The sequence below is a fragment of the Monodon monoceros genome, unplaced genomic scaffold (assembly GCF_005190385.1).
Source record: "Monodon monoceros isolate NGI ecotype Baffin Bay Population unplaced genomic scaffold, NGI_Narwhal_1 Super_Scaffold_10, whole genome shotgun sequence".
NCBI classification, from domain to species: Eukaryota; Metazoa; Chordata; class Mammalia; order Artiodactyla; family Monodontidae; genus Monodon; species Monodon monoceros.
In genome coordinates this window covers 27,988,050-28,013,415 of record NW_021703766.1, presented here as the reverse complement: position 1 = coordinate 28,013,415, position 25,366 = coordinate 27,988,050, and the positions used below count along the sequence as shown (strand labels likewise).

The 25,366-nt window shown below is 40.9% G+C and overlaps 1 protein-coding gene across 4 annotated transcripts in view; it reads left to right on the top strand.

Moving 5' to 3' along the window:
• The window catches only part of NUP93 (nucleoporin 93), a 107,866-nt gene that overhangs the window by 8,206 nt on the left and 74,294 nt on the right, over positions 1–25,366 (top strand). For all 4 annotated transcript variants that reach the window (XM_029204080.1, XM_029204070.1, XM_029204063.1 and 1 more), the window contains exons 2-3: positions 10,715–10,907; positions 22,843–22,960. In XM_029204080.1, the coding sequence (XP_029059913.1) occupies positions 10,729–10,907; positions 22,843–22,960 (297 nt within the window). In that variant the 5' untranslated portion in view covers positions 10,715–10,728. The remainder of the gene's footprint in view (positions 1–10,714; positions 10,908–22,842; positions 22,961–25,366) is intronic.

Sequence of the window (25,366 nt, the reverse complement as noted above, 5' to 3'; positions counted from 1 at the left end):
AGTAGATGTTCCTGGTTGTGAAAAATGGCATGAGCACAGAGCAGGGTATGCACGAGGACGGTCAGGGACAGAGTGAATCACATTACTGGTACACAGGGTTTCTCCAAAAACAGTGCCTCCTCTGGATCCCGTGAGTGGAAGGTATTGAGGGCTTTTGTTCAGGAGCAACATAGGGAAAGTGATGGTGGAAAGAGGAACGTGGTCGCAGTGAGCAGAGTGATGTGCAGTGGGAGGGGCTGGAACTTGCATCTAGCAAGAACTTGGGCTTAAAGGGAGGGAAGTCTGGCCTTGAGTGATGGTGATGAAGATGGAAGCAACAGTTAGACTAACCTTATTGTGGTAATCATTTCACAGTATTTATGTCTATCAAACCACGTTGTGTGCCTTATAATTACACAATATTGTGTGTCAGTTATATCTCAATAAAGCTGGAAAAGGAAAAAAAGCAACAGAAGATGCTGCAAAAATAAAGTATCCCTTGCTCTCTAAATCTGTTTAGGTAATGAGAGATTTGGAGAGTGAGGGTTGTCATGTTATCTGAATCTGTAATATTTGGTTTCCTGAGATTTTGTCAGGGAGAGCAATAGTTTGGATAATGAGGAATACCTGCGTGCTCTTTCTCAAAAATGTGTCTGCATCTGTTTTGGTTTCTGAGTCTGGAGAGTGGAGAATAGCTGTAAATAAACAGTCCGAGGTCATGCACAGGTGCAAGGAGAAGGGTGAGTTAGAACCTGAGAGAGTGCAGCCCAGGTACAGGTGAAGGGGTTTGGGAGGGCGTCTGGTGGCGGCGGTGGTGGTGGGTGGATAACTGCATTTTGAGGTGCACCGGGTGTGGCATTTGTGGGTTTGAGTGGAAACGCACCGGCAGTGCCTGGAAGCTCCTGGTTTGGAGCGTGAGTTCAAGAAGCAGGATGGGAGTGTGGATTTGACATTCATTGCCATCGAGGAGTCAGGGGCAGTGGTGAGACAAACACGCTGAGGCAGGGAGTTTAGAGCAGTTTTAAAATGAACAAGCTATTAAAAATTAGAAACGGTCACATACACTTATGGAAAGGATTCAGATTGACAGAGGGTTATACAACGAAAAGTAGAAATCTCCCAAATCTTAGCTTTGCCCTCTGGAGATAATGCTGAGTTTCTTGCTATGCTAATGTTATGTTTCTTGCTATTTCTTCTAAATTGTATCTGTGAACAAACCTTAATATATGTATTATATATATTAACATATACACTTAATATATGTTGAGTGTATAGCTTGATGAATTTTTATATATGTATTCAGTCATGTGACCATCACCCATATTGAGATATAGAGTATTTCCAATACCCTGGTGTCTTACCTTCGGCTGCCATATAAACCACCATGGCCTGAGTGGCTTAAACAACAGAAGTTTGTTTTTCCACGGTTCTGGAGGAAGTCCGAGACCAGGGTGCCACATGGTTGGGTTCTGGTGAAGACCCTCTCTCTTTTTGGCTCGTAGGTGGCCACCATCTCAAGTGTGCTCACATGTACTTTCCTGGGTGAATGTGTGTGTGGAGTAGGGGTGGGAGATAGAGGAAGCAGTTTTCTGGTGTCTCTTCTTAGGAGGGTACTGGTCCCATCATGAGGGCCCCCTCTTCATGACCTCATCTAAACCTAATTACCTCCCAAAGGTCCCTTCTCCAAATGCCTTCACATTGGGGGTTAGGACTTCAACATATGAATTTTAGAGGGACACATTTCAGCCTGTAGTACCAGAAAAGTTCTGTTGTGCTTCCTCCCAGTCATTCCCCATCCCCACCGACCCCCCGGATAACCAGTGTTCTGATTTCTAGCACCACAGATTAGTTTTTTCTCTTCTTAAAATCCATATAAATCGAATCATGCAGTGTCTTTTTTTGGTGTCTGGTGCTTTAGTTCATTCTTATGTCTGTGAAATTTATCCCTATTGTTCCATGTAGCTTTAGTTTGATCTTTTCCGTTGCTGTGTGGTATACCGGGGAATGACTACCACCATTAAAAACTCAAATGGTATAATTCTGTATATACAGTGTTTTAAGATTATTTGGGGTCGGTGGGTGGGGGCAGGGGACTCAGACTTAGAATCTGATAACAACTATAGTGCTTCTCTTATATTTTTAAAAAAATGTATGCATATATTTCTCGGGGTTCCTGGTGCCTGTGATGCTGGTGTCATGGCTCTCAGGACAAGAAGCCTTCCTTAGTTTACAGCAGGGTTTCTCAACCTTGACACAATTGATGTTTTAGGCTGAATAATTCTTTGTTGTGGAGGTTGTGCTGTGCATCATAGGATGTTTAGCAGCATCCCTGGCCTCTGCCATCTAGATGTCAGTAGCACGTCACCTCTCTCTCTCAGTTGTGACAACCAAAAATGCCTCTATATATTGCAAGTGCTCCCTGGGGAGCAAAGCTGCCCCCAGCTGAGAACCATTGGTTTCGAGATGAGCCAGAGCCTTTTGGAGGTAGACTTGGTGATCTGCCCCTGTTTATGCCAGCTGTAATATGGGGCCTGTATCATACCTCAGGTTCTTTATACAGATACTTTTCATCACTGCTGAAATGGGGCTGCTCCTTCCTTTAATTCAGTTTAAAGACTGAATTAAAATATCCCACGTCTGTAGATTCTTCATGGTGGGCAGGACCTTAGAAATCACCTGAGCCAACCCCTTCCTCTCACCGGTGGTGAAACTGGGATCCAGAGATGAGGAAGGGCCGGTCCCAGGGTCAGAGAGATGATGCGGGGCAAAGCCGGGATGGGGTGCACAGTTCTACTCCAAGAATTTGTCAGAAGGTAGGCTGTGTGGTTACTTTATGTTTCTGTGTGATGCCAGATTGCTTCTCTTTGCTCATTGAAGATGAAATAATACAAGTGTTATGTATCAAGAAAGCTGATACTACACACTCCTTACTGCAAACACTGAGTCATCCAGGCCCATACTTGTACTGAATCACTCAGGTCTTTAATTTCTCTTCTGTCTAGGGTACTTTATTTTAATTCTTTGTTTTTTTGTGTTTTTTTAGATTTATTTTATTTATTTAAAAATATTTTTTTCAACCAATAGCATTTATTTACAACATGTTTACAAATAAATCTATTACTTAAAATAGAGAACAGCTATTAAGAAAATTTTTTTTCACACACACACACACACACACACACACTGTATTTTATTTTTACAAGAGATAAATAAACTGACACCAAGCATTGTAAATGGATGACCACAACAAAAGCAATAATGACTGCATTTACCAAACACGAAACACACTCATACTATGTCATAATATTGACATTCAGTCCAGTAATCCTCCACTGTAACAGCTCCTTTATTTTTCAGTAAAAATTGATTTGTATATTTTTCGCCTCTGAGTCCTTGTGGGATTTTTTATTTTTTTTATTCAAACAAAGTCACAAAAATTATAATCATCCTCATCAGTTCACTCAGTCCCATGTAATTAATTTGTTTTCATCTTGATCTTTCGTTAGCACTTTTATTCATGAGTTTTCCATTAGAATTCATGAGTTTTCCATTAGAGTTCTGAAAATGCTTTTTCATTCAGTTCAGCAGTATAGTCAGTTACCAGAAACCTGTACTTGTCAGAGTCTTTTCCATGAATTCCTTGAAGATGAAACCCTTTTATAGGAACATATTTGCAAAAGTAGTTCTTTGTTTTCTCCAGAAGTCTACCTTCTGAATAATGATTAGGTCTAACTCTTTTACTTAGTTTCACAGGACTATAAAGAGTTAATCCAACAGCACTTTTTTTGTTGTTGTTAATCATTGTTTTCATCTTCTAGAGGCATCTGAAACAATAGTATCTGTTAGGATGTAATTTTCTTTTGGTTGTTGTAATTGACAGCTGACAGATATAGTACAAAGTAGAATGATGCTGTCATTTAACCATAGTTTATGTAGTCAGAAGAAGAGAGGAGAGCAGAACCAGTCTTCAGCTTTTGACACCTCCTGTGAGGCTTTCCTCATTAATCTTGGTGTTGGACATTGAACACTGTTCTTGTGTTTTAATCCTGTTACAGTCTAATTAATAATAAGTTTGAGGGCAAGATTTCCACTTGAAATTCAATGCTAAATTTCTTTTGAATCACACCTTCATTGTGGAAATTTGTATTTATAATTAAAACCATATTTGTTAGTGGGGAATGTAAAAATTGTACATTTAAAAATTGCAGGTGTCTCCCAGAAGTTCTTACTGAATGATACGAAGCTGTGATTAAATAAGTCATAATTTAATATCATATATTTGCTAGAAGATTTTTTTGAAGCAGAGACATTTATAATTGACAAAGTGTTGCCAAATTGGCAACTTTGGGAAAAAGCTAAAATAGCATTTTACAGTGATATAAATCAGGAGAGTTAATAAAATACTTTCTGTGTATCATCAACCCCTTGAAGGAGGTAAGCATTATCATCTCTTTAGAGATGAGGAAATGATGAGGGGAGATTTGGGTTTTATCCCCGGGGTACATCAACTGATTTATTATGAAGGATGAATGGCCAGGTAAAGAGGTACATAGGACGGGGTCCGGAAGAGTCCTTAGCACAGGAGCTTCTGTCTTTGTGGAACCGGGGTGCACCATTCTCCCAGCGTGTGGATGCATTCACCAACTGAGAAACTCAACAAATCTCATTGTTCAAGAGTTTTGTTTTGTTTTTAAAGAAAAAGGTGAATATATGATCCAATTTTTAAAATATTTTATTTTATCTATTTATTTATTTATGGCTGTGTTGGGTCTTCGTTTCTGTGCGAGGGCTTCCTCTAGTTGCGGTGAGCGGGGGCCACTCTTCATTGCAGTGCGCGGGTCTCTCACTGTCGCAGCCTCTCTTGTTGCGGAGCACAAGCTCGAGACGCGCAGGCTCAGTAGTTGTGACTCATGGGCCTAGTTGCTCCGCGGCATGTGGGATCTTCCCAGACCAGGGCTCGAACCCGTGTCCCCTGCATTGGCAGGCAGATTCTCAACCACTGCGCCACCAGGGAAGCCTCCAAGAGTTTTTATAGAGCTTAATCTGCAGCCCTTGCTTCCCCTTCCCAGAGGTTGGTGGGTGAGGCTGAAAGTTCCAAGTCTTTAATCACTTGGTCTTTCTGGTGACCAGCCCCATCCTGAGGCCACCTAGCTTAGCCTTTCCAAGTTACCTCATTTGCATACATTCAGGTGTGCTTAAAAGGGGTTCCTTGTGAGTTACAAAAGACTCAGAACTTCAGGACATTCCAAGGGTTTTAGAAGCTGTGTGCCAGGAACTTGGGGACAAAGACCAGATATATTTCTTATTATACTACACTACTCTTTTTTGGCTTGATTAAATATTTAACATGGTTATATTGGGAATGTGGAAATGACCATATTTTTCATAATTAAGACACATGTTAATAGCAAGTGAACCAAAATTATTTGATGCATTTTTGCTCTGCCCTTTTTTTAAGTTCATTTCATCCTATATGCCATTTGGAGATTTTTTTTTTTTCTCTTTGTTAAGAATGTTTATGTGCCTGGAAGGGACATTTTTTTGGACACTGAATGACAGGTGAGTGCTGACTAACTTGAGGAAATGGAAGTCTGCCCAGTCCTTGGTTTTAGCTCTAGGTGAGAGCTGTCTCTCTAAAGCGGTGGCTTTAATTTTTTCCCCTAGTTAATTTCTCAGCATCCTCTAGGTGTGGTGAAGAGGCCTGGATCTTGGGAACTTCCCACTAAGAGCACTCGCCATTTCTGTTTATTTATTATTATTATTAATATATATTTAAAATTTATTTATTTATTTTTGGCTGTGTTGGGTCTTCGTTTCTGTGGGAGGGCTTTCTCCAGTTGCGGCGAGCAGGGGCCACTCTTAATCGCGGCGTGCAGGCCTCTCACTATCGTGGCCTCTCGTTGCGGAGCACAGGCTCCAGACGCGCAGGTTCAGTAGTTGTGGCTCACGGGCCCAGTTGCTCCGTGGCATGTGGGATCCTCCCAGACCAGGGCTCGAACCCGTGTCCCCTGCATCGGCAGGCAGACTGTCAACCACTGCGCCACCAGGGAAGCCCTATTATTTATTTTTAATTTTAAAAAATTTTTTGGCTATACCGCGGAGCATGTGGGATCTTAGTTCCCAGACCAGGGATCGAACCTGCACCCCCTGCATTGGAAGCACAGAGTCTTAACCACTGGACCGCCAGGGAAGTCCCACCATTTCTAATATAGCAGGGTGTCTGCAACCTCTGAAAAACAGTGGGTCATTGTCCTTCATTTTGATGGGGTACTTTTTATTGAAGTGCAATACAGTCAGAAAAGTACATAAATCACGAGTCTATCTCAGTGAATGTTCTCAAAATGAACACACTATTAAGCAGCACCCAGAATAAACAAAGTTACCAGCCCCCCAGAAGCCTCCTTTCTGCCTCCTCCTGTTCCCCCCCACCCCCACCCCCCACCAAAGGATAACCAGTCTTGCCTTCTAACAGCAGTGATAAGTTTGCCCTTCATTTTAAGGCTTACTCGGGTGTTTGAGGAGGTCTGTGGAGGCTCAGTAGGACTTCTGCCAAGAGGCACGGAGAGCAGTTTGTTGCTCAGGGCCCTGGTACCCTGCCATGCTCTCTGAAGCACCTTTCGGTGTTTCCAGAGGCCTCTCAACAATCAGGCTCAGAGTCATGCTGACAGAGAGGAGCCTTAGTGCTGTCTGTCCTTGCTGGCCTTTTCCGGTCCAGCCCCAGTTTTGCTGCATTGACTATTCCACATCCCACTTCTGTGGGTTCTCAGTGTGGCTTCTTCCTGGCTCCCTCCTCCATAGCTCCCCAGGGGTGCAGCTGGCATCCAGTCTCTGCGTGTGTCTTGGCCAGATTTTTTTCCCAACACAGAGCTTGGACTTCACCCTCTCACCTCCGCTCCCACTAATCATTCTGGTTCTCACTATTGGACAAAGCTAGTGAGGTTATTTTCATGATCAGTTTTCAGTATCTTGGGTCAAAATTGATATTTGGTTTGTTTAACCCCTATATTTTGTGGCTAAATTGATATTTATTCTGCAGAAGGGTTAAAAATCATCTTTAAATGTGTAAAATTAACCATATGTTTAAAAATTTTAATGAGATGATGACTACATCAAAGTATACATTTGGAAACTTTGATAACTTTTTTGTAAATCAGTTTCCACTGGTTGAGTTATAATGCAGGACAGATCCAGTTTTTCCCAAATATGGTATCATATACATTTCTCTCTTCTCTCAGACAGACATGGAACAAGCTTATTTTCTACTCTAAACTTATATAGCACAGTTCTTCCTGTATGTATATTTGTTCTTTTAGTTTGGAATTTGTTCACCTGAAAACTGGGCTGTTTCTTCTAAAATATCACTGGGTTTTTGTCTGGGTATTTAGAGGGAAAGCACTAGTCTGGACCAAGTGTGATCTGAATTCATGCCATTTATACTGTCTCTGCCTTATGCTGTGCAGCCTCAGAAATGTTAAGTATCAGTTGGTAGTCGGAAGGGAATGTTTTTGCTTTGGTCTCTGCTTGCCAGTGGGTGCTGATTTGGCAAGAGTGTGTAGGAAGCCTTCAAGAAGAACAGTCTCCACAAACGGAAGAATAAAACTCCCATTCATTGAACAGATGAGAACCTACTATGTGCCAGGCACTGTTCTAAGAACCTGGGGTACCTCAGTGAACAAAACAGGCAAAAAACCCTATCCTTGTGCAGTTTACATTCTAGCTGGGGGTGGGGGGCAGTGCTGAGGGTGGTTGCAGGTTGCACTCATAAATATTTTGTTATAGGTTGGCATCAGAGGCAAGCTGACAGTTTAGCTGAGAGAGATAGGGAATCAGCCATGAGCATATCTGGGAGAGGTGCGTTCCAGGTAGAGGAAATAAGGAGTACAAAGAAAGCCTCTAGGGCAGGAATGTGCTTGACCCACTGGGGGACCAGCAAGGAGGCCCCAGGGTGGCTGGAGCCCAGGAAAGGAAGGGGGACAGGACTGGAGATGAGTCTAGGAGGTAAGAAGAGATGGCTTGCTTCTGTAGGGCTTCACTCTGTACAAGAAGTTTAAACAGAGGATGGATGTGATCAGACTTTCAAAGGATCATTGATCGCTGGATTGAGAAGACACTGTAGGAGACAAGGGCTGAAGCCGGGAAGCCAGGAAGAGGTGAGAGTGACTTGGGTGGGGGAATGTGGTGGGAAGAGGTAGATTCTGGGTGCATTTTGATGGTAGATTTGAAAGGCTTTGTTGGCCTATTTGAATGTGGGATGTGAGTCAGGGAGGCCTTTAAGGATTTTGGCCCAAGCAACTGATTGGAGCAGGCCAAGGAGCAGGTTTTGTAGATGAAAGGTTAAAGCTCAGTTTGGGGCATATTAAGTTTAGGATGTTGTTTAGAGATTCAGCCTTTATTTTACTATGGTCAAAATAATTCTATTTAGTTAACTTTTAAAAATCATATTTATTGGACCATATTAAAGTAAATCATGACTTTTATTTTGCATTTATTACCCTCAGATCCATGACTTTAAATCTTTGTATGGGCAAGTCATTTGAGAAGTTGAGCGTTTTCTTTGTCTGAATTTGTCTGACATGGAAATGTTACGTGAAATGATAGATATATTTTTTTCCTTTATTTTTCTTCTTTTTTGAACATAAAAAAGTTTTGTTTTATTCAGGGAGTTCCAGAATTTTCCTTATGAAAGAAAAAATATTTCCTTCTCCTTGGCTCTGTTAGACAAATTATTTTTATCTTAGAGTAAAAAAAAAAAGTGTGGGGAGGGTTTCCCTGGTGGCTCAGTGGTTGAGAGTCCACCTGCCAATGCAGGGGACGCGGGTTCGTGCCCCGGTCCGGGAAGGTCCCACATGCCGTGGAGCGGCTGGGCCCGTGAGTGAGCCGTGGCCACTGAACCTGTGCGTCCGGAGCCTGTGCTCCGCAACGGGAGAGGCCACAACAGTGAGAGGCCCACATACCGCAAAAAAAAAAAAAAAAAAAAAATGGTGGTAAGAGGCAACATATTTCTTTTTTTTTTCCTCTTTCTGGTGAGTGACCATGTTTCTGGTAGTTCATAGAACATCACTGGCCCTATAGGTTTCTGAGGAAAAGCATTTCTCCATCAAGCAGGAGCCGTCGTTTAATTATACTCTCTGCTTCTTTCTTCTGTCCCCGAGAATACCCTTCTCAATCTGTGATCCACATTTTCTCACAGGTAGAGGTGGCCAGTTACAGCTTGATTCTATTAGGTAAAAAAAAAAAAAAAAAAATGACAATGATTATCTAGAAACTTTAGGTAAAGAGTTATAGTGTATATGACTTTTTGTCTAAAGATTAAAGTCAGCTTGGCACTTCATAAAGAATACCAAAATGTCTTCATGTTTACTCCAGCTGAGCTATTTTTGTTTTAACCTTGTGCCCTTGCCTTTAAAGTTAATGTCCTTTAATGTTCATTTTTAAAAGTCCTTATTCTGCTGCTGTGGATTTATGGTGGAAACCATGCTCTTTTAACATTAACCTGAGCTTCATAGCTGAGATATAATTATACATTACATTAACATTGTAACTACAATTCTAGACCACAGGGATTTCTAAAGTACAATAGAAGCCATGGGTTTAAAACAAAGGGGAAAAATATAATCAAGAGCTACTATTTAAAGAATATTGTTCTTTTTTTAATAAATAATAATTTTGTTAACCTTTTAGCAATGTAATTTTTTAAAATGATGTTGATACTATTTATCTTCTGTTGACTTAAATAGTGGTAGGAGTTAAAAACTCCTTCTCTTAGTTATGAACCTTATACAAGGATGGTACAGTATATAGAAGATTCATAAATGTGTAATATGCATTAAATATCAACATTGTTCACAGAGCTTTTCTCAGTTGTTGGAGAAACAGGTGATCTTGCTAATAATATTCATGGTCTAGAAGCCAGCTGCTACTTAAATTAGTATAATTATTAGTTGCAACAGTATCTCTAAAAGTAGTAGATATATTAACAAGTCATATTCTGAATGTCATATATAATAAGCAGACATGAATCTCTGCTCTCAGAGATAAAGCTGAAGAATGAGTGAATGGAGACTTGGACATGAATTTTAAAAGACTGTCTTTCATGTTAGCGAAGGAGACTAATGGGATTAGTCAGAAGACCTGTGTTCTTCTGGTTTCAGTTCAGCCTCATTGCAGCAGAGAGTATTCTAGGCACAGAACTGAGCTCTGTGGACTGGAGTTCCTTCTCTGTCTTCTCAGGGTCCTCATGGAGTTGTTTGGGAATCATATGAGATGAGATGGCCATATAAATTGCCAGCCCATATAAATTGCCAGCCGTCTGCGGGTGGAGGTGTTTTTCTGTCTAAGACAGGTGGAGGGAGAGGAAGTTTGAGTGAGGGTTCTTTACGCCTCCCAGAGGTTGCCACCATGGCTTCTGTTGCCTTGTCGGCTTTGAGTCTGAAGTGAGGCAGGAATTCTGATCTGTGCTTTAATATCTTTGCATTTGTTCTGGTGGCAGAAATCAATCTTGGGGCTGTCAGTATGGACAGAAGTGATCTATTTCTTCTCAGTCTGACTCATTTTCTCTGTCAGGACTGTTTTTCTTGGGCTATGTTCAGGAACAAATCCTGCTTGTTGATGAGCTGTCTCCTTGTCTGTTTACAAAAAGTCCTAGTGTTTCGTTAAGCTTGTGACAGGTTCAGGCAGTGTTTGAAGCTTATCTTTCCTCTTGATTTGGGTCTCTTCCTTTTTCTCCCCCACCTAGGATCTGCATCTCCAATGGATACTGAGGGGTTTGGTGAGCTCCTTCAGCAAGCTGAACAGCTTGCCGCTGAGACCGAGGGCATCTCAGAGCTTCCCCATGTGGAACGGAACCTACAGGAGATCCAGCAGGCAGGCGAGCGCCTGCGTTCCCGTACCCTCACACGCACATCCCAGGAGACAGCAGATGTCAAGGCGTGAGTACTGGTGGGGAGGCAGCACTGGTGCTGGGTGGCTCGGGGGCAGGATCTGCTTCTTTCCTGCCTTGAATTTGGATGTAGTCTGTAAAAGACAGATACAAGCCAGAGTCTCAGGAATTCAAGAGAGGTTTTATAAACAGGTCAGCAGCCTTGCTTTGTCTCCCTGCCTCCTGGGTTTTCCAGCCTGTCTGCCTGACCAAGCTGCGAGCCCCTATCACAGGCAGAGATGATCAGGGTGAGAAAGGGCGAAGGGCTTTGTCATACAGAAACCGTCCCAGTCGTTCCTGCTTGGGTTCACTGACTGTTGGTGATAAATGGCTCACGTAGTATATTGGTAAATGTGGGTCACACAGATAAATGTTACCCTCCAAGCCAGAGAGGGCCCAGTGATGAGCAGAGTTTTTAAGAGTACTTGGAAGAAACTGATGAGCAGTTAGTGATGAGAAGCCATCCAAGTGAGGAGTGATCCTGTCTGCTTACTGTCAGCGACCCCAGAGGCTGCTTCTAAAAGGCCTTGGAAATGCAGTGGCTGCCAGTTGATTGTAGAAGAGGAAAGTGGGTGAGCCTCCAGAGAGTGCAGCAGGAGAAAAGTGCAGGTTGACTGGCCAGTGGCTGCTGCTGCCTCACAACATGCTTTGGGTTGTTGATTCCACAGACATGTGTTTGGGATCCCCACTGTGCCAGGCCTGGGCTGTCTCTGGGACTACAACCATGAATTAGACATGGTCCTTGCCCTTAAGAAGCTTATTGTTTGGTGAGGCAGGAAAAAATCTCACCTCTTTCCATAGGCAATGTGATTTACTGGTTACTTATTATGCATCAGTAAGATTTTGCTTAATCCTCACAACAAATAGTAGGACTGTGGTCCCTGTATTACAGATGAGCAGCTAAGGCTCAGAAAGGGCAAGTAACTCTCTCAGATCACACAGCTGGTGAGTAGTGAGTCAGGATTCAAACCCAGTGAGGTTGACTTCAGAGTGTATGCTCCTTTAGCCCTGATGGAAAGGTCATGGGAGGATGCAGAGGTGCTGTTACTGGTGACCTTGCTGGGTCTGGAAAGTGGCTGAGATTCTCTGTGGGAAATACTGTATGGGAAATCGTCAGTCATCTGCTCAGTCTTCATTCCTTAAACTTGATAAGACCTAAGTGCTGGTGTTAAGGTGGGGACATTGTTTTGGATACATAGTAAATGTCACAGGGGGTGAGTATAAGGGCTACATTTTTTTTTCCCCAACTAATCTTGAGAGCTGAATGTTTTGGCTGCTCTGCTGAGTCAGTAAGGATGTTGTAGAAATTCTTATGTAGGCCTCCCCAGAATTTTATTTATTAAAATACTAGTTAGTTTGCGTTCTGTTGGTATTAGTAAAGACAAATCAGGGGAACCCTGGCAGGGGTTTTTCACTATCCAGCCTTGTAGCTAAATGCAGCCAACTGCTCCATTACACTTTTCCTCAGCACCCCATCCAGCCTTTAGACATTTCTGCTAACTTGCCCTCCCTGCAGGATCCTACTGCTGCTGCTGCTGGTTGCCTGCAGTTACCCCGGATCTTTAGCGTGCAGGCTTTTGCTTGTGTGAAAGGATGCTGCTGGAGCGAAAGGACTGTGATGCCAGCTGAGTTGCTATAGTTATAATTTAATTGCATTAGCTTTACAGCCTATTAAGAGCAAAAAGGGAAAATGTTTTCTTGGGAACAATTATCAGTCATGCTCTCTTTCTTGTAAATTTCCATTCTTCCTCATATCTTTCTACCTTAAATTCATCATTTTAGGGAGGAGGAAGTTGGAACATTGAAAGAATGGGTATAGGGTGGGGCAGGTGCTCAAAAAGAAACCAAAGGGCTGATGACTGTATTTTTCCATCTCCTTGATAGGCAGAGACATAAAGTGTGATGTGAATATTTCAGTACAGGATGAGGGCAGAGGAGAGAAGTGAATAGGGAAAATTTTCTTACACGAAATAAATTTTGAAAAAAATTTCTGTCTTCAAGATTTTATTTAAGATTAGCTTGTAGACCTAAGAGTGAATTGTTCTGTGTTGAAATTCATTTGTTTAAATAGACTTTGTTGGATTTTTCATTTTAGGGAACAGATTTGCTGGCTTTTTTGCATGTGTGGTATTCTTAAATTGTAAAATACCTTCACACATAAAGAAGCATATGTATAACATATATAAAGGTATAAATCAGGGGTTGGCCGACTAAGACCCAGGAGCCAAATCCAACCTGCTGCCTGTTAAAGTTTTATTGGAACACAGGCACACTTACTTGTTTATGTATTGTCTATGCTGCCTTTGTGCTACAGTAGCAGAGTTGAGTAGTGATGACAGAGACTGTATGGCCGGCAAAGCCTGAAGCACTTACTGTCTGCCTTTTACAGAATAAGTTCGCTGACTCCTGGTGTAAATAATAGGAAAATGAATGAATACTCCTGTGCACATGGCACAGTTAAGACATGGAATATTATCACTAGCTGTGAAGCCCTCCCTGGGTACACATCGTCAATTGCATCCCCCCTTTTTCTCATTGGAGATGCCTCATTGGATTTTTCCATTCAGCTCAGAAGCCAAACAACCTAGAGGTGTACAAAGAAAAATGCAGCAATCATTCTCTCTCCCTAACTTTACCCTCCAAGGTAATCAGTCTTATTAATTTACTTATTCTTTCACACTTTTCTTCATGTTCAAGCAAAGCATGTATAAACATTTATTTGCCCAAAGTTAAACAGCAGATTATAACTTTACTATGCTTGTACTAACTTACCTTTTAAAGCACTTACTGTTTGTCAGACATTGTGCCAAGTACTTTACATGCATTTTATACTTTCCTCTTAAAATAACCCTGTGAAATAAGTGTTACTGTCTCTGTTTTATAATTGAGGAGAGTCAGATAGTAAGTGGTCGGTCACACCAGAACTCAAATCCAGCTTGGGCAGTGAGAATCCCTCACGTTTGTAAGGCACTTTCAGTTCCCATGGGCTTATAATAGGTGCTCTCTTGACTGGTCTTCACAAGCCTGAGAGGTGAGAGAGGCAGGGTTTTCCTTCACATGTTAGCAGGAGAAAAAGGAAGCTTGGAAAAGTGATGCACCCAGGATTTTCAGTCAGTAAGTGACTGGTGGGACTAACTCAAGCCTCTTGACTTTTTTTCTGCTCCCCATGTATACTGACTGAGAACAGCTTTTGTCCTTCTGTTCTCCTGGGACTGGACTGTTAGACTCCATCCTCTCTGGCTCTGTGCTCAAGAGAAGCTGCCTGGCTTACAAAAATTGGGGCAGGTTGGGGGCAGGGAACCTTTGGATTTTTCCACCCTTAGAAGCTGAAAGTTTCTGGTACAGCCTTTATTTGTAAAACCATCCCTACCCTAGATTCCCTGCCTCCTTCATCGTTCCTCCCTCCCCCTTCCCCATCAGGACTTCTGCATATGCACTGCACAGGCCCACAGTTCCTCCAGGCACCAGCCACTTGGATGACCTTTCTCTTCTCATAATTCTAATAGTTAATTTTTAAATGCCAAGATTCCCAACCCTGGTATGCCTTAAAATCACTAGGCACTGGATACGTTCTCATGTATCTCTGGTGGAGATAGAGTGCCTGCAGCACAGAATTTGACAATAGCTAGTGCATTTACTCTTGACCCAGCAGTCCCGCTTCCAGGGAATCTCTCCCAAAGATACACTGGCAAAAGTACGAAAAGATGTGCGCACAAGGTTATTCTTTGCAGCATTATTTGTAATAGCAAAAGTTGGAAACAACTCTGACATCCATCAATATGGGACTGGTTGAATATTGGTACATGTGCATAGCTTTTCAGTGGCACAAAGGAATGAGAATATACACTGCCATGGATGGAGCGACTCCAGGCCATATCGTTAAGTAAAATAAACATGCAAGGTGGAGAAAAGGGTATAGTACTTTATCATTTATTTAAGAAAGCAGGTGAAAGAAAGTCCATATTCGTGGATTGGAAGACTTTATATTATTAAGATGGTAACACTCCCCAAATTGATCTATAGATTACATGCAATTCGTATCAAAATCCCAGCTGGCTTTTTTGCAGCAATTTGTAAATTGATCCTAAAATTCATATGGAAATTCAAGGAACCTAGAATGACCGAAACAATTCCTTTTTTTTTTATTTTTTGTTAGTTGAGTATAATTGACCTTCAACACTATGTTAGTTCCAGGTGCACAGCATAGTGACTCGATATTTCTGTACATTACAAAATGGTCACCACAATAAGTCTAGTTACCATCTGTCACCGTACAACGTTATTACAATATTATTGACTATATTCCCCATGCTCTGCATTTCATTCCAGTGACGCATTTATTTCGTAATTAGAAGTTTGTACCTCTTAATCTCCCTCACCTATTTCACTCATTCCCCCCACCTCCCTCCCCTCTGGCAACCACCTGTTTGTTCTTTGAATCTATGAGTCTGTTTTGTTATGTCTGTTCATTTGATTTGGTTTTTAGATTCTACGTATAAGTGAAATCATATGTATTTGTCTTTAAAGCTTTAAAACTCTTAAAAGTAGGTGTAAATCTTCTGACCTTCTTGGATGTGAAACCAAAAGCATAAGTGACAGAATCAAAAATAGATAAACTGAACTTCATCAAAATTAAAAAACTTTTGTGCTTTAAAGGACGCTATCAGGAGAGAAAACAACCCACAGAATGGGGAGAAAATATTTGCATATTACAATATATGTCAAATAAGGGGCTTATACCCAGAACATATTAAAAACTCTTACAACTCAATAATAAAAAGACAACCCAATTTGTTTTGAAGTATAGTTGATTTACAATATTATATTAGTTTCAGGTGTACAGCATTGTGATTCAATATTTTTACGGATTATAGTCCGTTAAAAGTTGTCACAAGATAATGGATATAATAATTCCCTGTGCTATACAATATATCCTTGTTGCTTATCTATTTTATATATAGTAGTTTGTATCTCTTAATCCCATACCCCTAATTTGCCCCTCCCCCTTTCCCTCCCCCTTTTGGTAACCATTAGTTTGTTTTCTATATCTGTGAGTCTGTTTCTGTTTTGCGTATACGTTGGTTTGCATTATTTTTTAGATTCCACGTGTAAGTGATATCATACAGTATTTGTTTTTCTCTGACTTATTTCATTAAGCGTAATGTTCTCTCAGCCCATCCACATTGCTGCAAATGGCAGATTTTCATTCTTTTTTGTTTGTTTTTTGTTTTTGGCTGCATTGGGTCTTCGTTGCTGCAGGGGCTTTCTCTACCTGTTGTGAGCGGGTGCTACTCTTTGTTGCAGTGCGTGGGCTTCTAATTTTGGTGGCTTCTCTTATTGTGGAACACGAGCTCTAGGCACACGGGCTTCAGTAGTTGTGGCGTGTGGGATCTAGGGCATGCGGGCTTCAGTAGGTGTGGCGTGTGGGCTCAGTAGTTGTGGCTCACAGGCTCTAGAGCGCAGGCTCAGTAGTTGCGGCACATGGGCTTAGTTGCTCTGCGGCATGTGGGATCTTCCTGGACCAGGGATCAAACCTGTGTCCCCTGCATTGGCAGGTGGATTCTTAACCACTGCGCCACCAGGGAAGTCCCTCATTCTTTTTTATGGCTGAGTAACAGTCCACCATATGTGTGTATCACATCTTCTTTATCATCTGTGGATGGGCACTTGGGTTGTTTTCATATCTTGGCTATTGTAAATAGTGCTGCTGTGAACATTGGATGCATGTATCTTTTTGGTTTAGTGTTTTCATTTTTGCCAAGTACATACCCCGGAGTGGAATTGCTGGATTATGTAGTAGTTCTATTTTTAGTTTTTTGAGAATCCGCCATATTGTTTTACTTAGTGGCTGGACCAAAAGACAAACCAGTTTTAAAATGAGCAAAAGATCTGAATAGGCATTTCTCCAAAGGAGGTATATTAATGTCCAATAAGCAAATGAAAAGATGCTCAACATCACTAACCATCAGGGAAATGCAAATCAAAACTGCGATAAGATACCACTTCACCCCCACTAGGATGGCTGTAATCAAAAAAGACGGATAATAACAAATGTTGGTGAGAATGTGGAAAATATTGAAACCCTCGTAAACTGTCAGTAGGAATGTAAAGTGGTGCAGCCACTTTGGAAAACATCCAGCAGTTTCTCAAAAGGTTAAATATAGAGTTAACATATGGCTGAGCAGTTCCACTCCCAGGTTTATACCCAGGAGGAATGAAAACCGTTGTCCACACAAAAACCTGTACATGAGCGTTCATAGCAGCATTACTCATAATCACCAAAAAGTAGAAACAATCGAAATGTCTAACAGCTGATGAATTGATAAATAAAAGTGGCATATCCATATAATGGAATACTATTTGGCAATAAAGAAGAGTGAACTACTAATACATGCTCCAACATGGATGAACCTTGAAAACATTATGCTAAGTGAAAGAAGCCAGTCACAAAAGACTACATATTGTATAGTTCCATTTATAGAAAATGTCCAGAATAGGCAAATCTGTAGAAACAGAAAGTAGATTAGAGGTTGCCAAGGGAGTGGGTAGATTAGGGGACATAGGGAGTGACTGCTGGTGGGTAGGGTGGTTTCTTTTCTGGGTGATGAAAATATTCTAAAATCGATTGTAGTGGTGGTTGCACAAATCTGTGGCTATACTAAAACCCACTGAATTATACTTTTTTTTTTGAGATTCTTTTTTTCCCCTCTTATTGCACTTACTTTTAACACTTTTATTATGGAAATATCAAAACATACACAATAGTAGAGGAAACAGTATAATAAACTCCCAGGTACCCATCACCTATCATATCAACATTCTGCCATTTTTTAAAATTCTTTTTAATTTTTATTTTATATTGGAGTATAGTTGATTAACAATGTTGTGTTAGTTTCAGGTGTACAACAAAGTGATTCATTTATAAATGTATCTATGAATTATACGTTTTAAGTGGGTGATTGTATAGTATGTGAATTATAGCTCAATAAAGCTGTTTTTAAAAAGTACGTAACACAAACTTATATACCTAACTGCTAATAAAAAAAGAAGGAAGGTGTTTAAAAATAGCTGAGATTTACTATAATCAGGTATGGTAAGACATGCAAACATGGATATGACATGACTGTCATGAAGGAAGAAGTTTCTAGTCACATTTCTTTTTTTGGCTGCGTTGGGTCTTCATGGCTGTGTGCGGGCTTCCTCTAGCTGATGCAAGCGGGGGCTACTCTTCGTTGCGGTGCACGTGCTTCTCATTGCAGTGGCTACTCTTATTGCAGAGCTCGGGCTGTAGAGCGCAGGCTCAGTAGTTGTGGTGCACGGGCTTAGTTGCTCCGCGGCATGTGGGATCTTCCCGGACCAGGGCTCGAACCCGTGTCTCCTGCATTGGCAGGCGGATTCTTAACCACTGCGCCACCAGGGAAGCCCTCTACTCACATTTCTCTGGAAACAGGAGGCAGGGCATGCCATGCAGGGCCACTGAGGGAGCACTGAGGTCAGTCAGGGGGCAGAGGAAGCAAGAGGAAAACCTGGGCGAGAGCCTTTACTGAGGTTTCTCTGGGAAGGCAGGGTGAGCAGGCTTAGGATTGGCTAGTTTGAATAGCCTCAGTGGGCTCTAGGGTAAAGGCGCTGTCTCTAGTTGTCTGGTACCTCACCCTGAGATAATTAGGGCAGGGGATAGTGACCCATTGAAGGAGGTGGTTGAGGTATGGGCTCTGGATTGATTAGTGTGCATATGTTCTTATATGTGCTTACAGGCCTCTAGGAATTAGCTAACTCTGGGAGAGGCAGTCGCTCCAGTGCCAGCAAGGCCCCAGATGTCAAAGCAACAAATACAGGAAATTAAAAGGTGTGATTAGGGCTTTCCTGGTGGCGCAGTGGTTGAGAGTCTGCCTGCCGATGCAGGGGACGCGGGTTCGTGCCCCAGTCCGGGAGGATCCTACATGCTGCGGAGCGGCTGGGCCCGTGAGCCATGGCTGCTGAGCCTGCGTGTCCGGAGCCTGTGCTCTGCAACGGGAGAGGCCACAACAGTGAGAGGCTTGCGTACCACAAAAAAAAAAAAAAAAAAAAAAAAAAAGTTGTGATTAATATAAATGGTGTAAAGAAACAAAGGGTTACCTATAGGAAAAGGGAAAAAATAAGGTGAAGATGGACTTTTTTATAGATTTGACTTTGGAATTGTATAAATATTTTGTGTAATTATAAAACAAAACTAAATTTAAAAAAAGGAATTCCTAAAGAAGGAAAATAAATGCTCATTCAGTTGGTGACATAGTCATTCAGAGAGGAACATTTCCAAGTAATATCTTAATCGGTCTTCAATAATGATATTGTTGGTAGAGGGATTGATACTGCTGTTTTGAGACTATTGTGTGTATAGTGTAGGATAAAGCAAATAAGTAGTTAAGGTGGTGATGCTGAGAACTAGGACTTTGGGTATGAGAGAAAGGAGATACAGATAGAAAATCTATGAGGTTAACCCCAAACTTTACGTTTTTAATTTTGAATTGGAAGTGTCAGTATGAACTCATGATGTAATTTATCTTAAGGAAACTGAAACAAAAGTAAAAACTCTATAGCTCTGCCTACTGAAAGGCTTAGAAACAGTGTAGCAATGAGCACATCTTAGTGCCCAGATAGTGGTCTCTAAAAATCCATTTCTTAATAAAAAGTAACTGGGGCTCTTTGGAGAGTTGACCGATTCCAGGTCTGGGGCAAGATGAACTTGTCTTGTCATACCAGATGGCAAGGAAGTTATGTAGGTCAACTTGAGTCATGTCAAAAGAACTCAGAAACCAACTTGAAAAGGCTTCTACTGGCCAAAGATGAGATGATTTTGAGCATGATAAGGGTAATAACTGCAGTGGATTGAAATACATCAAATATGTTTAAATTCATGAGTACATAATGATACTAAAGCAAAACTCATCAGTCACCTTTGGAGAATGCTAGAGAATCAACTCATTATTCAGAGTAACCATGTAGTTGATGAAGAGTGTCTCTGAGGGGAAATATTCCAGCTAATAGAGACAGGATACCACCATTTTGCAACCTCTAAGGAATTAATGCGTCTAAGCAATGATCATCAGTGTCTGGTAACATTCCAAAAAGAGGTAATGAGATATTACATACCTCTTGATAAAAGTCTGAAGTAATTGAACCAAAAAAATGCCACCTGAATCTGATCAAACCATTAGCACTTACTTTCAATTTACAGGAAATTGGATAGGAGAGGCCTGAGGAACATGTTAAATTACATCATGGGGATGCAATCAGTAAAACCTGTTATGTGGGAAACTACATCCTTGCTACTTTGAGTCTGGTCCATAGATCAACAGCATAAGCATCAGCTGTGAGCTTTTTAGAACTGGAGACCCTCAGGCCCTATCCCAGACCTGCTGAAACAGAATATGCTTATTAACAAGCTTCCCAGGTGATTCACATGCACATTTCAAGTTTGGGTAGCACTGCTCTATGGAACAAATAATCTAGAGTCTCCAACAAAGAAATTGTAAGAAAAAAAAAAATGAGATGGAGGGACAACTCAAAGATTAAAAGACATTTGGAGGCATATCAATTATTTGCAGGTAGAGAACTTACTTGTATTCCATTCAAACAAACACATTTTAATGTTATGAAATAATTAAGAGAATATTTCGGGTTTATTTCGAAATAATCTGGGTGGTAGAGAGAGGAAAGTAGGTAGGGATGTGGATGAAAATAGTTTGCTATGACATGCTAGTTTTTGAAGCTGGGTGATAGGTACAGGGTTTATTATTTTAATTTCATACTAAGATTTTTTTCTATAATAGTTTAAAGAGGAATTGGCTAAAATGGCTATAATCAAAAAGGTAGTAACAGGTATTGGCAAGAGTGTGGAAAAAATTAGAACCCTTGTACATTGCTCATGGGAATGTAAAATAGTGTAGCTCCTTTGGAAAATAGTCTGGCAGTTCTTCAGAAGGTTAAACAGGGGGTCAGTATATAATCTAGCAGTTCCACTCCGAGGTGTATACCCAAGAGAAATGATAACGTACGTTCACGCAAAAACTCGCACATGAATGTTCATGGCAGCATTTTTTATAATAACCAAAAAGTGGAAACAACCCAAATGTCCTTCGAATGATGATATGTTCATTAATATAAAATATAGCATATCCATATGATGGAGTACTATTCAGTAATAAAAAGAAATGAAGTACTGATACATACTACAACATGGATGAACCTTGAAAACGTTATTCTCAGTGAAAGAAACCAGTCATGAAAGACCACACATTGTATGATTCCATTTATAGAAAATGTCCAGAGTAGGCAAATTTATAGAGACAGAAAATAAATTAGTGGTTAGGGGGAGATTTGTGGAGACATGAACATTTTATTGATACATTCCCATGACTGCTTATGGAGTGGGGGAAATTTTGGCAGGGAGGGGTGATGAAAATATTCTAAAATAGATTGTGGCGATGGTTGTACAACTCTGTGAATATACTAAAACCCATGGAATTCTACACTTTAAATGGGTGAATTGTATGATATGTTAATAATATCTCAGTAAAGCTGTTATAAAAAAGGGAAGGAGAGCCTAATACTGATACCCGTGCTCCAGGCTTACCCAACACTAATCAGAATCATTGGGAGGAAAGTTGTCTAGACGATTCTAATGTGCAACCAGGACTGGGAACCACTGTACTAGAAAGTTAGCCGTCAAGGATTGTTAGAAGAGAGAGGCAAGATTACCTATTTGAAATGATAGCCTGGAGGGGAAGCCTCAGGGATGGCATCATAGCTGACCAGTCTGCACGGAAGAGACAAAAATCTACAGTGCGGAGCCCTCTGGGTGCACATTATCTATTCCTGTGGTACTAAGTAGAATGGAAATAAGCATGAGAAGTCTTTTCTTTTTTCCAATAAGTATGTTAGTTCAGAATTGGTCATCTTCAGTGTAACACCCATAGGTGTTAGGGTTATTTGTGCCACCAGGTGGTCTAGCTTCTTCTAAGTTACTAAGAATGAGCACAGACTTTGTCGATGGGATTTGGGGGTACTAAATCATAATCCAAAAGCAACAGTCTAAACAATTAATTTCCCTAAGTTTCTTTCTTCCAGAGAGTGTTCTAGATATTAGTGAGAATCTATAATTTTTTTTTTGCTCTCCCATTGTTACATTGCTCCAGATGAGTAGACATAAAGCCAGCTGTAGTGTTCCCATCTCTCTTCAAAAGCATTTATTAGTCAGGTGACAGCTTCCTGTACTGTTGGACTGGGCAGCAGAGAGGGAATTTGAAGATGTACTGCACATGGTGTTTGGCTTTTGAAGAGAAGCTTTGGAGAACTGGCCTTGGATTCTGGTTTCCCTGCCCTTTGCAAGTTATTGATTGCCCTGGACTTTCAGTTTCCTTAATTAATGAATGAAGTTTAGACTAGGTTCTCCTGAAGCTTCTAAAATTTTGTGGTTTACTACATCTGTCTTTATAGAGGCTGTAAATATAGGATGGTGGTTAAGAGTTTGTGCTGTGGAGCTTGGTGACCTGGCTTTGCTGTTTCCTGGCTCTGTGACTTTTGATAAGTTGGTTAACCTCTTTGCACATTGGTTCCCCCATCTGTAAAACGGGGATTGAGAATAATATCTACCTCACGATTTTCTTCACTATAAAGTGTTTGGAGCAGTCTATCCTGTAATTTTATTGATATGCTATCAATTTATCTAGACAGGTCCCTCACTCTAATTTAGGCATGATCAGAACTCTCTCTTACTACCAAATGCAACGTTGTGTCTGTTATCCCAGGTGGTAGATCTTTTTGGAAAAGTATGAAACAACCATACAAAAGTGTTTGGGCAGTATATAAGAAGTTTTAGTTTCATACTAAAAATACTCTAGTATTTTAGGAAGCATATTAGATGTTCTAATTCTACTTTTTTCTCCCTGCCCTATATCCTCATATAGGTCAGTTCTCCTCGGGTCTCGGGGACTTGACATATCCCACATCTCCCAGCGATTGGAGAGTCTGAGTGCAGCCACCACCTTTGAGCCTCTTGAGCCTGTGAAGGACACAGACATTCAGGTAAGGGCTGCCAGGTACCAGGACTGGTGCAGGTGCAACCCTGAGCATGCAACCCAGGCTGAAGGCCCTGGCCTTTTGTTCACCAGCTGGTTTAGGAATACCACATTTCTTTGTTAATTCTCTTCTTCCTCAGATATTAAGAGAATGGGAGGCTCAGCTTTGGAGGAACATTGGATTATTTTCAGAGTGCTCTGTAAGGCTGAATTTAGGAAAGCATTTCCGACCTGCACTTTTTAAATTATTGTAATTATGAGCACAGATTTCTCTTCCTTCTTTGGGCTTAATCCAAGGCACGGAGACATTAGTTGTAAGTTTCTCTTGCTTTCTTTGCTAGATCTCAAATAATTTTACTATTTGTCTTCCACATTTCTTTTCTACATCTTGCTTGTGTGGCTTGGCAAAGAGCTGGGGAAACTAAATAGCTTTACTATTTACTGAAACCTACTCATCGATTTCTAGGAAGTATTTGGCTCCATTAGTGGCACCAGGAAATGGTCTAATAGAGCACTCCTGTCTCATTTAACCTAGCATGCCACTGGCACAATTGATTGCTATTTTAATCTAATCAGAAACTGGTTTTGTGTGTGTGTGTGTGTGTGTGTGTGTGTGTGTGTGTTCAAAATTGTTAAGGAAAAATCTTGTGATCCATTTAGTTGTTTGGGTTTTTTTTATATTTGTTTATTCATTTATTCATTCATTCATTCCTTCAGGCTGCACCAGGTCTTAACTATGGCATGCAGATTCTTTAGTTGTGGCACATGGACTCTTAGTTGTGGCATGCATGTGGGATCTAGTACCCCAACCAGGGATTGAACCCAGGCCCCCTGCATTGGGAGCACAGAGTCTTACCTGCTGGACCACCAGGGAAGTCCCGTGATCCATTTAGTTCTGAGGAATTGGAACACTGACTTGTGTTAGAGTGAAGGGATAGTGGGATACCATTTTTATCATCGATTTACCTTTGAGATGAAAGGATGCAGGTCCTACAAAGGCAAATCCTAGTACAGATGAATCTGTTATTTATTATTTGGGCTCAATTTGAATTAATACTCTTTACCCCACCCTTCTGAGAACTGTTTTAATCCATCTACAGTAATGGCCATAATTCTACTGCATTTATTCCACTTGAGAAACCTAAAACCCTCAACTTTGAGTTGAGAGTTCAGTAACTATAGATATTCATTATTTTCCCTGTTATTGATATGTTCCCAGAGTATGAAAATCCAGTTTTTTCCAGTTTTATATACTAAATTATATTTGCCTGTCACCTTATAGATACCTTCTTATTTCCGTGCAATCTTTTTTTTAAAAAATTAATTAATTTATTTTTAGCTGCATTGGGTCTTCATTACTGTGCGTGGGTTTTCTCTAGTTGCTGCGAGCAGGAGCTACTCGTCGTTGCGGTGCGCGGGCTTCTCATTGTGGTGGGTTCTCTTGTTGTGGAGCACGGACTCTAGGCACGCTGGCTTCAGTAGTTGCAGCACACAGGCTCAGTAGTTGTGGCTCATGGGCTCTAGAGCACAGGCTCAGTAGTTGTGGTGCACGGGCTTAGTTGCTCCACGGCACGTGGGATCTTCCCAGACCAGGGCTGGAACCCGTGTCCCCTGCATTGGCAAGCGGATGATTCTCAACCACTGTGCCACCAGGGAAGCCCTTTCCGTGTAATCTTAAAATGGCATGTATACTTGCCTCTTTTTTTTTTTTTTTTTAAAGTTTTAGCTGTTGCTCTCCCCACCTTCTATTTCAACTGCTTGATGCCCTAGAAACAAATACTTACTCCCATAACAGGTGAGTGAATGAGGTACAGCTCAGATAATTTGAATAATCACCATATATGTGCGGAAGTATTCCTAATAGTGTGGAAAGAAATGACATTTGCTGAAAGGTTATTTGTTTGTTTGTGTTGTTTTTAATGTTTAAAATGCCAAATAAGTTGTTTATTTTAAAAGCTGCGTTTTAGATTTTCTTTGGCATATTTGTAATACATATTTGGAATACCCAGCAACATTTAGTGATGCACTTCATGAATTCCAACTGATGTGGTACAACATTTTTTGCTTTGAGATATTAATGACAGGTTTATAAATGTATTGAGTCATAATGATCATTTATTCTAACCTTCTACTTTATGCATGAACACCGTCCTTCAATAGCCCCATTAGGCGGCTTCCTAACAATGCATGCTTGTTCACATCAAAGAGAGTTTCTTAATTTGGAATGAGCACGGCTAAGAGTTTTGGTCCTGCACCACTGGGAAGTCTTTGAGAGGAAGGATGCCTCCATTTCAAAATTTTACCTCTCAGTTGAGCTTTTCTGGAATAGCTTAAAAAATGTGAAATGGTCACTCCAAGGTAAGTTTTGATTAATTGGGAATTGATCATCTAGACCTGAAGTAAAGATTTAAGA